Source organism: Sycon ciliatum, unplaced genomic scaffold, assembly GCF_964019385.1.
Source record: "Sycon ciliatum unplaced genomic scaffold, ocSycCili1.1 SCAFFOLD_2161, whole genome shotgun sequence".
NCBI classification, from domain to species: Eukaryota; Metazoa; Porifera; class Calcarea; order Leucosolenida; family Sycettidae; genus Sycon; species Sycon ciliatum.
In genome coordinates, this window is record NW_027044833.1 from 1 (window position 1) to 15,000 (window position 15,000).

The 15,000-nt window shown below is 48.5% G+C and overlaps 1 protein-coding gene across 1 annotated transcript in view; it reads right to left on the reverse strand.

Annotated features, from left to right (window-relative positions):
- Positions 1-1,033: 1,033 nt before the first annotated feature.
- LOC135830644 (protein crumbs homolog 1-like) overlaps positions 1,034-15,000 on the reverse strand; it is a gene marked incomplete at its 5' end in the record, with an annotated part of 15,545 nt that continues 1,578 nt past the window's right edge. The window contains 8 exon segments of the mRNA XM_065342873.1: positions 1,034-1,923; positions 7,849-8,055; positions 9,415-9,575; positions 10,167-10,398; positions 10,816-10,896; positions 12,275-12,361; positions 12,632-12,745; positions 13,701-13,814. Coding sequence (XP_065198945.1) covers positions 1,840-1,923; positions 7,849-8,055; positions 9,415-9,575; positions 10,167-10,398; positions 10,816-10,896; positions 12,275-12,361; positions 12,632-12,745; positions 13,701-13,790 — 1,056 coding nt within the window. The 3' untranslated portion in view covers positions 1,034-1,839.

The window sequence follows — 15,000 nt, forward strand, 5'->3', positions numbered from 1 at the left end:
TGATCATAAATGATGTCATATACAACACGTTCGCACACTTTTGATAAAGTAGAGAGCAATGAGATAGGGCGATAGTTGCTGGGGGTGGTGCGTGGTCCTCTATTTTTGTAGGTGGCCACGACTACCGCAGTTTTCCACATGGCTGGGAATTTCCCTTCACGAAATGACATATTCAAGATAATTGACACAGGATAGGCAACAGACGGAGCAAGAGCTCTCCAAACTTCGTTGGTAATTCCGTCTTGACCAGGGGACTTGCCAGTTTTCAGATTACGGAGATATTTCCTCACTTGGGCTGTACCAGTCGACAATGATAGGAGAGACGCAGGTATTGAGGGTGAAGGGGTGAGTGGTGGTATAGGCCACGTAGGGTCGTCAGGAAGTCCAAACGACGTAAACTGCGTGTTCAATATGTCTGCTATGTCTGCGGGATCTGTTGCTACCGTGCCGTCTGAAGCTGTCATTGATCGGATCGGCTCCCGACTACAGTTCTTACGGAGATGGCGGAGAAATTGATGGAGACTAGGGCGATCATGGGAAGACAGGGTGGCATGAACCGACTGTACATACTGACGATGGAGGGTACGTGACAAACACTTCACTTCGTTACGCTTGCGCTTAAAGGCAATGAAGTTTTCACTGGTTGGATACTTCCTATAAATGCTATACAAATCTCGCTTCAGTTTCACAGCACACTTGAGGTCCGGAGTGATCCAGGGTCGGGATGCATCCCGCATAGTAGGACGAGGCCTAATGTAGTCACTTCACGATTTGTGACATTTCGGCGGCGATTTATTTTCGGCGTGGGGTAGATCGGGCATGGTATAGTGCGACAGATGCTGTGAAAAATTTCATCGGCGTTTTAATTTAGGCGTTTTGGGTCGGTGCCGAATATAGCCGAAATTAAATAGCTGCCGAAAATTTGTATATTTACAGTAATGCCGTATGCAATTATGGCACTCCAACCTGTCAAGTGTCATATCCCGGGTATATTTCTCACCACATGGGAGTCATGCTGTACGAGTACAGGGAGGTGTACAATCATGTACACTCGGATATACTGAACAATGTTACAAATCATCATTGAATATTAAAATGCAGATCTAGATCTAAAGGCAATACGCTACATGTCACCAGGGCCCAGGGGTCACCATTATGGTCCATGTACAGTGGGACTTCCGTGAGAAATGAGATCACCCAATTTCGAGGAACTAGCTACTAATAAGTAAGAAGTTTGTGGACTTCATGCAACTGCATGATAAAAGAAGGATACAAATTAATAGTGCTCTGTTTCTTTGGTTAGAGTTTCATGGAAAAAGCAATCATGAGACATTTTAGCATGAAACTCAGAGTAACAACGATATGGCCCTGTTGTACTTCCTTTTGCGTACCTCTTGAGGTTAAAATGCCAATGATTTCAGGGGTGAGTCAAAGGAACCGCTTACGGGCGCTAACTATACAACGTGAATCAGCGGATTCGCTTATGCAGTGCAGTTATGGGCGCTAAGCGTACAGCGGAACCGCCTATGGGTGCTATGTGGTTAGTGCAAGTGCATAGCTGTGAAAATAACTGCATGTTTGTGGAATGGGAGAGAAACAGTTGTGCCTGTTGTTACAGTGCATTTGTGAAGTAGCACGCGCATGTTCTTACAATTCATGGAATATCACCAGCAAAAGAAAATATATATTTGTACCAGCAGAAGCATGACCATTGACCAAACCAGGCCTACGAGAAGTAACGTTTGCAGCCAGGAGGCTGAAAATGGTGTGTAGGGTGTGCGTAGCAGATTGGAGATGAAGCAAGCATTGGGAGAATGAAACTGTTAGAAGCTGGCGCATTCATGGACGTGAGCATCCTTCGCTTTCTGTTTGGCAGGAGTCACGCATGGAAATGTTCAGAATGAAATTGGACTCGGCTGGAAGCTGCAATGAGACAATAAGAAAACAAGAATCAGTGGAATGTTTAGGCAATGACAGTGAGTGAGACTGAGGGTGAAGGATGGCAAAACATCAACTTAGTATTCTGTAACGTGTTGTAAATTTGCAACTACTCTTTGACAGAATCAGTACAGCCTAAATCTAGACTGAAGCTCCACAGCTCTTAGAAGGGCAATTACAAAGTACTTTGGTAGTAATCTACACGGCGTAGGACTATCACGAAGTGAACTACTCCCTGGCCCTCGTACCATAGACCATTGATGTTGCATGGGTAAAGAAGAACGTCCATCTGCTCTACTACGCATATACTTCTCTCCACCGTCGAAGCAACAAACCGGAAAATCCCTGCAACTGCAGAGACAAGCCATCCTGTCAACTTAACAGCGAACGCCAAACCACGGAGCTGATCTATGTAGCATCCATAACGTCAGGCCCCACCACCGGTATGTCTGCGCCACCGTTCAAATCACGCCATGCCAACCACATGACAACAATCAGATACGAAAAGTACTCCAGCGGCACTGAATTCTCCAACCACATCTGGAACCTGAAGAAATCTAATGCCCAGTACGAAGTCCAGTGGAGGATAAAAGATCGCGCCCGAGCGTACACCAACATCACAAAGAGGTGTTTCCTATGTACCAGAGAAAATGACCAACTCCTCGACACACTAAAATCATCATCCAACCTCAAAAAGCGCTAGGAAATGGTGTCCAAGTGTCGAGACGAGAACAAGTATCTCCTCAAACCCCACGGTGTCACCAAAAATGTCTCCACAACCTCCTGCCTACACCAACCACACACCTTGCTCACAACCTCCTGCCAACACCAACCACACGCCTTGCTCACAACCTCCTGCCTACACCAACCACACACCTTGCTCACAACCTCCTTCCAACACCAACCACACACCTTGCTCATAACCCCCTGCCAACACCAACCACACAGTTCATCACAGTTGGAGCACTATTCAAGAGAGGGTTATATTTTTTCAATGCTAGTACATTCACGTCATCCACCATACAAATAAGTCAAACAAGAGTCTAATGTTTCCTATATAAACTATCGTGAGTCGTGACCTAACAGACACTGCAAGTGTTGTGGTCCCATTCGCTTACCCATAAATGGATGACACAATCTATATAATTATCGTTCTATGTACTCTGTACTCTCATGAGTCTATCGATGTACCCGATCCGTTCCTGGATCAGTTACCTATGCATTCCCGTAATGTGTACATATACGCATCATGACAGTTTATCTTTATCTTTCCTTCTTCTTGTAAATAAACCTCAGTCGTTGTCTGGAGCTGTTGAGTGGAGTCTTGTGTTTGACGTTGGGACAAACCCAAACGTTACATGGTGTCAGAAGTTTGATTGCAGAAATGTCTTCTGCAAAGTTCCCACTCCCCGGCGCTTTCGACTTCTCAGCGCCAGAAGCATGGCCAACCTGGAAAGCCAGGTTCGAAAGATTTCGCTCCTTGACCAAACTGGACGAGTCAGACCAGCCACGCCAGGTGGATACGCTTGTTTATTCCATGGGTCCCGAGGCCGACCCGATCTTCGAGTCTTTGAACCTGTCGGCGGAGGACAAGAAGAAAATTGCTCCTGTCCTTTCAGCATTCGACAAGTATTTTCGCCCTGGCGTGAACGTGATCCACCAGAGGACTCTTTTCGAGCACTGCGTGCAGTCCCCAGGGGAAACTGTCGAAACGTATGTCCGCCGACTACGAGCCGCCGCCAAGTACTGCGCATTTGATAAACCTGATGAGAGAATCCGAGACCGACTCGTAGCTCACATGACGAACAGAGAAGTTTCAAAAAAGCTACAGCTCGAGGATCACACCTCACTGGACTTGGAAACAGCCGTGAGTCTTGCTCGGAAAACGGAATCCGTGAATGCTGAAGTCGCCCAGCAATCTTCCTTGGACGGGCATCTCGGCAAGCAAGCTGCTGCAGCTATAACTAGTCGCGCTCGAGGCCATGGACAGCGCTCCTCGCCTGCATCCAGCAAGTCGTCTAGTAAGAAATCGTACCAATCGTCAAGTGGAAACTTTCGCAAGTGCTTGTGGTGTGGTTCTTCAAAGGATCACAAGGCAAACCGCGATGAATGCCCAGCGAAGTCAAAGACGTGCTTGACTTGCCAGAAGACAGGCCACTTCGCGTCAGTTTGTCGTAGCAGTTCCAATGGTTCTGGACGCGCTGCACATGCTGCGTCGACGACAGGACATGACGAAGACCCAGCACACTTTCTGGGAGCAGCCTCGACTCAAAGTAACAGCGCTGACGCACCCTGGACTGTGCAGCTCCGTGTGTGTCACGCGGACATCAATTTCAAGATCGACACAGGCGCAGACCTGAATATCTTGACCCGTGACTGTTTCCACACACTGCCAGAACGACCAGCACTCAGTCCCACCAAGTCTCATGTCACCGGAGCAGATGGCAAGAAGCTTGACATTGATGGCGAATTCAGTACTGAGGCTACCCTGCATGGTGTCTCGTACTCCATCACACTCCTGGTCATTGCCACTGGTGGTGTCAACCTGCTAAGCCGCCAAACCTCGCAGAGAATGGGTCTAGTCCAGCAAGGCCACATTGGTGTGTCAACTGCTAGCCCTGCCCTTGGTTGCATGCTCGGCGACCCAGTGAAGATTGAGCTTCGCCCCGATGCAAAGCCATACAACTGCGTCAACGCACGTAGGGTGCCCATCCATATCCGCCTCAAAGTTCGTCGCGAGCTGGAACGGATGGAAACTGAGGGGGTGATAACAAAGGTGGAACAGCCGACAGACTGGTGTGCGCCGATGGTCCCGGTGTTGAAGCCGAATGGCAATGTCCGAGTGTGTGTCGATCTGAAAAAGCTCAACGCGAGTGTCAAACGGGAGCATTTTCCGTTGCCTACTGTGGACGACACGCTGGCAAAGCTTAATGGGTCAACCATTTTCTCCACACTCGACACCGCATCTGGTTTCTGGCAAATTCCCCTGTCAGAAGAAGCCTCCATGTTCACCACGTTCATCACCCCGTTCGGTCGGTTCAAGTTCGAACGCCTGCCGTTCGGAATCACCAGTGCTCCGGAAATTTTCCAGCGCCGTCTCCAGCAGCTCCTCGGTGACATCCCGAATGTGGCCGTTTTCATTGACGACATCATTGTGTACGCTGCGACGATGAGTGAACACGATGCTGCCCTCGAAGCCGTTAAGCAGCGACTCATAGACGCCGGTCTAACGCTCAATCCGGACAAGTGTCGCTTCCGCCGCACGTCACTGAAGTACCTGGGCCACCAGATCAGTGACAAGGGTGTCAACCCAGACCCAGCTAAGCTCGAAGCCATAGAGAAGCTCACAGTGCCTAGTGATGTCGACGAACTCCGTCGTGCACTAGGGTTGATCACCTATCTGTCTAAGTTCCTGCCCGAGCTGTCTACCGTTGCTGCGCCGTTACGCGACCTGCTCTGCAATGACACTGCATGGCAGTGGACTGCTGCGCACACCGAAGCCTTCAACCGCCTGAAGCAACTCGCCGCAGACGCACCATGCCTCTGCTACTATGACCTGGAAGCACCCACTTTGCTGACTGCTGACGCCAGCAGCTACGGTCTCGGTGCTGCTCTTCTCCAGTTCCCGAATGGTGAATGGAAGCCGGTAGCATATGCCTCGCGCACACTATCAGCCGCTGAGAAACGCTACGCCCAGATAGAGAAAGAGCTCCTAGCCACTGTCTGGGGTTGCGAACACTTCCACCAATATCTGTACGGTGGACCGCGTTTCATTGTTCACACCGACCACAAGCCGTTGGTCCCGTTAATAAACAGTCGCGATCTGGACCGTGTGCCACTCCGGTGCCAACGCCTGTTGATACGTCTGATGCGCTACGACGCGCAGGCCGAGTACGTTCCTGGCAAGAACATGGTAGTAGCTGACACTCTGTCCAGAGCCCCCTTGCCTACAGCACCCGTCAAGGAATCGGAGCTTCACGGGGACTCCGAAGCGACAATAGCGGCAGTCCTCGCCTCTCTCTGCAGCCCAGAGAAGGAGCACGCGCTTGTAGAAGCAACCGCCAATGATGTCACGCTACAGAAAGTACAGCACTACACACTCCACGGCTGGCCAGCTCGAGTCCCCGCTGACTTGGAACCGTATCGCAATGAGCGCGCTTCACTGTCTACTCATGGTGGTCTCCTCTACCATGGATTCCGCATCGTGATTCCAGTAGCAGAACGCGCTAGCACCCTAGCCAAGCTACACGATGGTCATCAAGGCATCACTAAGTGTCAAGCCCGCGCAAAGTCGTCTGCATGGTGGCCAGGTATCTCGATGGCAGTTGCTGAGTATGTCCGGAATTGCACCATCTGCTCCAAGCATCGCTACCAACCACCGGAGCCTCTTCAACCAACTGAGTTCCCATCTCTGCCATGGGAGAGGGTAGGCGTAGACCTCTGCCACTACAATGGTCATGACTACCTCGTCGTCGTGGATTATTTCTCTCGGTATATCCACGCATCTCCGGTCCGCAGCACGACATCGCAGTCAATTATCAAGGAACTGCTGAAGTTGTTTGCGATACACGGTGTACCCGAAGTCCTGGTATCGGACAATGGCCCGCAATTCGCCAGTGCCGAGTTCTCAGCCTTCGCAACCGTGATGAAAGTCAGCCACCGTACGAGTAGCCCGAGATATCCGCAGAGCAATGGTGAGGCGGAGCGAGCAGTACAAACCGTCAAGCGTCTTCTCAAGACTAACGACAACCTTGACGATGCCCTTCTCGTCTACCGGTCCACACCATTAGCGAACGGGTTCTCACCAGCAGAACTGCTATTCGGTCGCCGTCTTTGCACCCGTCTTCCGTCTACGAAGGAAGCGCTCCGTCCCGGCTGGCCGGATATCGAAGCACTACGGAAACGTGAGGCAGCCAGCAAGACACGCCAGAGTGCTAGCTATGATGCCGCACATCGAGTACAGCCACTGCCAGTACTAGAGCAAGGTACAAGAGTTTGGATCCCTGACCTAGAGTCAGAAGCAGTTGTCACTGAACGTACCGATGAGCGTTCGTATACCGTAGCCACAGACGACCTCACCGAGTACCGCCGTAACCGTCGCCATATCAAGATACTGCCCGATGTGCAACCGGCGCCGCAGTTGAATGCCAGTGCACCTGAACCTCCATCCGCTGATGTAGAGTTTCAACCTGCCTTGCGCCGATCCACACGTCCTTCCCGGCCGCCGCCGAGACTCGACCTGTGAACACATTGCTCAGTATTATGTGTTTCTGCCCTCTCTTGTTTGTATGTGCAGGACTCTGTATTCTCTGAGTTTTGCGTTTCTCTTCAAACATAAAAAGGGAGATGTTGTGGTCCCATTCGCTTACCCATAAATGGATGACACAATCTATATAATTATCGTTCTATGTACTCTGTACTCTCATGAGTCTATCGATGTACCCGATCCGTTCCTGGATCAGTTACCTATGCATTCCCGTAATGTGTACATATACGCATCATGACAGTTTATCTTTATCTTTCCTTCTTCTTGTAAATAAACCTCAGTCGTTGTCTGGAGCTGTTGAGTGGAGTCTTGTGTTTGACGTTGGGACAAACCCAAACGTTACAGCAAGAAGATTTGCAATTTTGATCCCGAATCCACCAGGGCAATTACATGGACAAGAACATTAGCAAAAAAACACCAAACTTGCACACCCGCTTGAATGCAAGTCCGGAGACGGGGCACTATTCAAGAGAGGGCTGTACTTTTTCAATTGGCTCTCAGAGACAGGGGCACTATTCAAGAGAAGCCTCTAATCGCGTGAGTACGGCAGTCATTTAAAATGCTGATCAACATCTAACAATTTTTAAATCTATCATTATCGTTCCCTCACCACCTGCTCAAACATCTAGTGAGGGAAAACTTACGTCACAGAAGAAGCGCGCATCAACAAAGGTCTGATTGACAGGCAGTGAGCCGAGGGCAATTGGACAAAAATCACTGATGGTAACCACAAATCCCGTTTGGACAAGACTGCGCAGTCCTTGCAGACTAGACAAGACGGGATTCGCAGTTATACTGAGGAAATCCGAGATGGTGTGCACACTTTCAAGTTCATCAAGTGATGCCAGAGCCTGAATATCATCATTGGCAGATTTGCAAGAAAAAAAACGAAGAAGAAAAGAAACACATGCATTGAATAACCTAGCATAAAAGAAGAAGAAAACAAACACATACATTGAATACTCAGATGGAGAGCCAAGGTTTAATTTATACAAAAGAGAAAGACCAAGGAACTACAAGTCACGCTTTACTGTCCACTAACATCACCAGTTACTAAACAATCAGCTCATGCGATAACATTGCACGACACTGACCGACGGTACTGACGTTCTACAACTAACTGGCTAACAGCTCTAGCACATCTTGGATGCGCACTCCAACAGCCTTCCAACTTGGAAGGTTCTACGTTATGGAAATAACATAAGGAGGGGAAGGTGAGCGCAACCAAGATAAGCACGAGCTGAAGGTCTCAGCTGTGAAGGACATTGGCGGATGTTCATGCATGTCGATGACGATACTGGCAAGACCATTGGACAATACGGTCAAACCACGATTCAAGAACGCAAAGCAACATTCCACACAACTTGTGTGGCTCAAAAGATGCGTTCTTGAATCGTGGTTTGAATCGTGGTTTGACCGTATTGTCCAATGGTCTTGCCAGTATCGTCATCGACATGCATGAACATCCGCCAACGTCCTTCACAGCTGAGACTTTCAGCTCGTCCTTATCTTGGTTGCGCTCACCTTCCACTCCTTATGTTATTTCTATAACTTAGAACCTTCCAAGTTGGAAGGCTGTTGGAGTGCGCATCCAAGATGTGCTAGAGCTGTTAGCCAGTTAGTTGGAGAACGTCAGTACCGTCGGTCAGTGTCGTGCAATGATTATGTTATCGCATGAGCTGATTGTTTAGTAGCTGGTGGTGTTAGTGGACAGTATAGCGTAACTTGTAGTTCCTTGGTCTTTCTCTTTTGTATACATTGAATACCCTAGCATTTCATCATCATGCTACTGTATCGCTGGCTACAAGCGAGGGTCCCTGGTTCAAGTCATGGTACCGTGGTGACAGTCATTTTTTTTCAGACTTTCCCATTTACGTCTTTCCCTCGAACCAGAGAGTACTGTAGTGATGATAGGATGATAGGATGTATTCTGCCACCGTGATCACCATGCAATAATGAAGGTAGTAGGTCAATGGCCATAACAAAGATCTTGGGGAGGGGGGGGGGGGGGACATTCATCGATTCAGCTAATAGTAATATCCTGAAAATATGTTATAGGTATGAACCGCACACACACATACACTGCATGATCCGTTATGCCAGAATATTTTCTACAGAGCAATGAGCCAAACCAAGAAGCGGAACACGGAACACTGTGCATAATAGCAGCCAGTGCTTCACTCGTGAACAGTTCTAATTCTTTTTCTTACCGGATTCGCACGCAGAACTAATGTTCCAAGCGTTTCAATGCTGTTAAGCCCATGTAGAGAGTGTAGACAATGTGCATTGATGATGGACAAACCACCAGCTGTCCTCAGACAAGCCAGGCCAGTCAGCGTTGTAATATTTAGGTCCTGAAGCAGCAGCTGGTCTGCAGGAGCCAGAGTCAGGATGTAATGACAGTACATGTACATGAGTAATGGTTGACGCGTGCAGATCAACATAGTGGAGCATTGGTACTGTGCACACAGATACGTGTCCATGTACACGTAGTGCTGCCTGCACACCAAGTGCTCACATGTACATGTACAGGTATATGTGTGCAGGAACGTGTGGATATCCTCTTGCGTGCATTCCATGAATGCACACAGAAACGTGCATGCATAACTACATGCATGGACAAAAGTGGGAAAAAGAGACCACCCTGGTACGGCCTAGCTTGGGCACAGAGCATGCATTATTCACAGCAAGGACCCTAGACCCGCTGTACAAACACACACACACACACACACACACACACACACGCACACACACACACACACACACACACACACACACACACACACACACACACACACACACACAAAACATGCACATACAGTCCGAATTAGGTTGTTTTTGAAAACGTTGACCAGACTTGTTCTGATTGTAGTCTTGTATTCAACATGTCCTGGCTCATCAAACGACTGGCAATGAAAAGTGAATGTGAAATGAAGGGTGGTAGCCAACCACAGCAACTTACTGGTGACTGAGGCAATGTCATTTAGACCAGTCAAATCAGTGAGCAATGGATTTCCGCTTATAGTGAGTGAACGCATGGTAACGGAGCAGCTTGGCAGAGTAGGGTCAAAGAGACCAGACAATGACATCAGGAGAGGGTTTCTTTCAAGATTTAACTCATTCAATGTGTCCAGTTCTTGGAGGCCAGATAGATTGCTAATAGCAGTGTTCCTCACTACCAGCGAATCTATATCCTGGAGACAACAACAACAACAACAACAACAACAACAACAACAACAACAACAACAACAACAGCAGCAGCAGCAGCAGCAGCAGCAGCAGCAGCAACAACAACAACAAGTGAGAATAAAGATTTGAAACAACAGCTTGATTTCCTTGTCAAGGAGTTGAACTCGAGCGTAGATGTAATCCAATTACTAACTCGTGATAAGCACGTACAGATTGTGAAGACAGCAAAATAATCAACAAATGTTCTTTGGCTCTCTGAATTGCATTGCACAATCCTATTTGATCCTTGCAGCAGGGGGGCACACAATGCCTTTTGTCTTTCCAACAGGAATCCCTGTAGAAAACGTGCAGACACTTGGAAGCAAGCAATGTCGCATAGCTAAGTCAGAATTCTGATGTCCCGACAAGCAAACTGTGCCTACCCTTGCATTAGCGAAGGCATGTAAATCATGTATTGAGCACTTCTCCTGATCCACACACTCCACTGTCACTGGACCAATGATCTACAGAATGGTCAGCACACATCAGCAGGGCTTTGAATCAGTCACAGTGAAATCACACAAAATCATGTGTTTCTGACAAGAAGTGCATAATATAAGTGACAATGGCATGTCTAAGCTGATGGTTTTCCAGAATCGCATCAATGCTCCGGCCAAAAGATCCACAAGCGACCGCCACCAAAACGTACTCAATAGAGAGGTTCCGGGGTACGATTTTCCGTGCCAAAATCCGTGTGGGCGCTACGGATTTTTTCCAGGCGTGCTCCATACGATTTTTCGGCACGGAGAATCCGTGTGGACTGGCTTTCACACGAACCATGTTTCGTATGGAGATTTTGCGTCATCGGGTGCAGAAAGATTTTTCGCGTACAAATTTGGTACGAGAAACATGGATTTTCCGCGGGAAGTTTTGATTTCGGTACAAATTTTCAAAATAAAAAGGCATAGCGCGGGAATGTGACGTGTTTGCGATCGTAACCTAGGCAATGACGGCAAACACATAAGTTCCGTACTCCGGAACATTTCACTGCTCGAAAACGACGTATAAAAAATCCGTAGCGCCTCTACGGATTTTGGCACGAAAATCGTACTCCGGAACCTCAAGGCGTTTCACGCATTGCATGGCCTATTTTAGCAAATCTGCTGTGGCATGAGCTCGGAGAATCAGAGAATTGCAAACTTACGCGCTCTCTTCCATTTTAACACTGCAATAGTTCAACTCATTTCACAATGGTATTACAACGTTTTGGCAAATTGCCTTCATCAGGTTCACATTTTAATGGAAGAGAGCGTGTGGCCTCTACTCTTAACTGTTTATGAAACTGCAGGAAGCCTCCCCACTTTTACTTCATGACTGTATGTCATATAACCCATCAAATGTACAACTTTGAAAGGTGACCATCTGTCCCCAGAGTATTGCTAGAGCCAAGGCTAGACAAAGCGTGCCTCTGTCCAGTCTAATCACCATGGATTAGCAATCACCATGGATTAGCAATCACCATGGCAATCACCATGGCAATCACCATGGCAATCACCATGGCAATCACCATGGATTAGCACACTACCAGTGTATACAGGGTTAGTGTTGATTTTCGGGTTCCTCATGGACAGGCTTCATTTGTGTTCAGTCACCATTGTAATGATTACAATACAGTTTTACCTGGCTAGTATTGGCCGATGTCCGTGATAGTTGCTCTAAACAGATAATATACTTTGAAACCTGTCCAAGACGACCGTTCAAGGGATCTTCAAAACGTGGTCTCCGTTACCAGGTGGTCTTCGTATCCAGGTTCATTTGACTGGAAATAGCATCACTTGGTCCTGGTTGCAGTGGTCATCTTGGACAGGTGGTCGCCTTGACCGGTTTTACTGTGCTGCTTACCTGATGGCATGTAGAGATGTGCTCAGCCAGTTGTGCAGCATCCGTGATATGAATACCTTCCGAGAAAGCACAGACTTGAGTCTCAGTCTGCAAGTGACACAGGCACACATGACATTGTCATTGTCTAACATACATTCACTACTGGGTAGTAGATAGCCAGGCCGCAAATAAACAACACCTAATGCACTTCACATGTAACATGCGACACTTCTGTACACCTAAGCTGCCCACAGATACAGGCTGCGCTGACGCCGTTCTATCATCAGACCCAGGTATCAATTTGAAACACGAAATCAGTTTAGAAAATGGAGTATTGTACATGGAGTATGTCTAACACACTGCCACATCATTCCTTACTTGGCAGTACTCTCCAGTGAATCCTGCTGCGCATACACACGTGAATGCATTCTCTTGATCTATGCATGTTGCTGCACTGCCACATGGCATGGTCAGACATTCGTCCAGGTTGATCTGCAGCAACAAACAGTGCAGAAAGGAGCAGATGGTGTAGATAACCTGCAAGAAAACACCCAGCATGCTCGGTGTGTGTGTCTGTGTGCGTGTGTGTGTGTGTGTGTGTGTGTGTGTGTGTGTGTATGTGTGTGTGTGTGTGCGTGTGTGTGTATGTGTGTGCATGTGCGTGTGTGTTTATGCGTGTACAATCAATATTCAGCAGGAGTGCATTGGATTGATTTGGTGCGTGCACCTCTTGATGACGTGGCTGTCAGTACAGTTCTAATTAGCCAGCATTGGCACTGATTGTTGGGCTTAGGCCGCATTGGCCAAAACAAGTATTTGTCTTTACTACGACTCCTTAGTATTAAGCTCTTTAGTGTTGGGCACAAAAGAGCACAATTAACTTCTATCAATGTTTTTCTTTGATTTCTATGGCCCTTGGAATTGCCACACCGCAACAAGACATGCCCATTGCCATTCACAAGTGATCACAGAGAGAACAAAATTATAAGATCTCATGCTTTACATTCCTAGCTAGAGCAGCACCAAGCAGAAAGGAAAAAAAGCAGTGCCGTCAGTGAACTTGAACTGATCCGAGAGTCGCGAGTCCTTGTTTGACAGGACTTGCTTTGTTCTAAATGTTCATACGCATGATAATAGGGTGAGCAGTTACCGGTAGTTTTTTAGTATACGTGCTGTAAGTGCCTTTTCTCCACCTGCTCCCAGTCCCGTGCCATCTCCACACTTATACAAAGGGACGACGATAACTGCATTTGAAAGACTGTTCATTGCAAGACGACTGCGAAACACAACTAGACATGACGAACTCAAGACGAAGACTGCTTTTCACACCACAGCAACACGCGCATGCACCAACATGACGTACACACGACGTACACAAAATAACGTACTACAACAAACGTCCCGGTCACATTTCCATGTGCAGTACACTCACTGTACTGCAACTTACTTCACAGTTGGATCCCGTGAAACCAGGAACACACACGCATGTGAAGTTGTTGATGTGATCAGTACAGTGCGCTTTGTTTTGACATGGCATCACTTCACACTCATCAATATCAGTCTAGAGATAGAGAGAAATACACACAAAGCGACAGAGAGAGGGAGACCTAGAGAGTTAGTGTGTGTGTGTGTGTGTGTGTGTGTGTGTGTGTGTGTGTGTGTGTGTGTGTGAAGCTTCTCGTTGCAGGTTTCGGAGTTTGCCCTGCTGGTTGCTCTGATTCGGTCATTGGCAGTGATAGGGTTGAAGCAGTCACCTCATTCCCCTATCTTGGTTCCACCATCACTCCAGACTCGCGGTCGCAAGCGGACATTCGGAGCCGTCTAGCAAAGGGTGCAGGGGCCTTTGGTGGTCTTCGGCGCATCCTACATGACCGGAGCCTGAACCTCCCTACCAGGCGCCACCTGTATGTCGTTTGCGTACTGTCAACGGTTCTGTATGGTTCAGAATGCTGGACGCCGTTGAAGGCAGATTTAGATAGAATGGACCGGTTTCACCATGCCAACATTCGCTCCATCCTTGGCGTATCGCGAGGCCGACAGTGGGAACAGCGCATCTCTTCACAGGAACTGCGAGCACAGTGGGGTGATCCCACACCATTGTCACGCATGGTGCAGCAGAGACGGTTGGAGTGGCTTGGGCACCTGGCTCGTCTTGATGACACCAGAGTACCGAAGCAGTTGCTGTTTGCCTGTCTCCCTCAGTCTCGGCCATTCTGTGGACCTCGTCGTCGCTGGAAGGACACCATTCACACGGACCTATCCGTGGCTGGAGTGCGTAACTGGTTTGAGTTGGCAAGCGATCGTGGAGAGTGGCGTGGAGTGGTGACAGCAGCAGGTGAGGACAAGGAACCCGCCCCGAAGAGCATCGAGTGCCCAACCTGCAACCGTCTGTTCCGCCGTAGTTCCGACATGGTCCGGCACAAGTGTTCAGCAATCCGTCAGCTCCCGGTATCGGAGCAGCCTGGATCAGTACAGTGTCCAACATGCAACCGATGGCTACGTAGCAGAGGAGGCTTTGCGGTGCATAAGTGTCGGCTAGGCGATGTCGACCAGCCGCCGGCCCCTGCCCCTGCTCCTCTTGTTGTTCCTGGTGTAACTTGCACCAACTGTCAGCGTTCATTTAAATCGGCTGCGGGTCTCAAGCGTCACCGTTGTGGAACCTGTCCAAAGCGCCCTACTGTGGCTGAACGCCAACAATTCAAGTTTCACTGCCAAGTTTGCCACAACCGACGGTTCCGGAGGCGGCA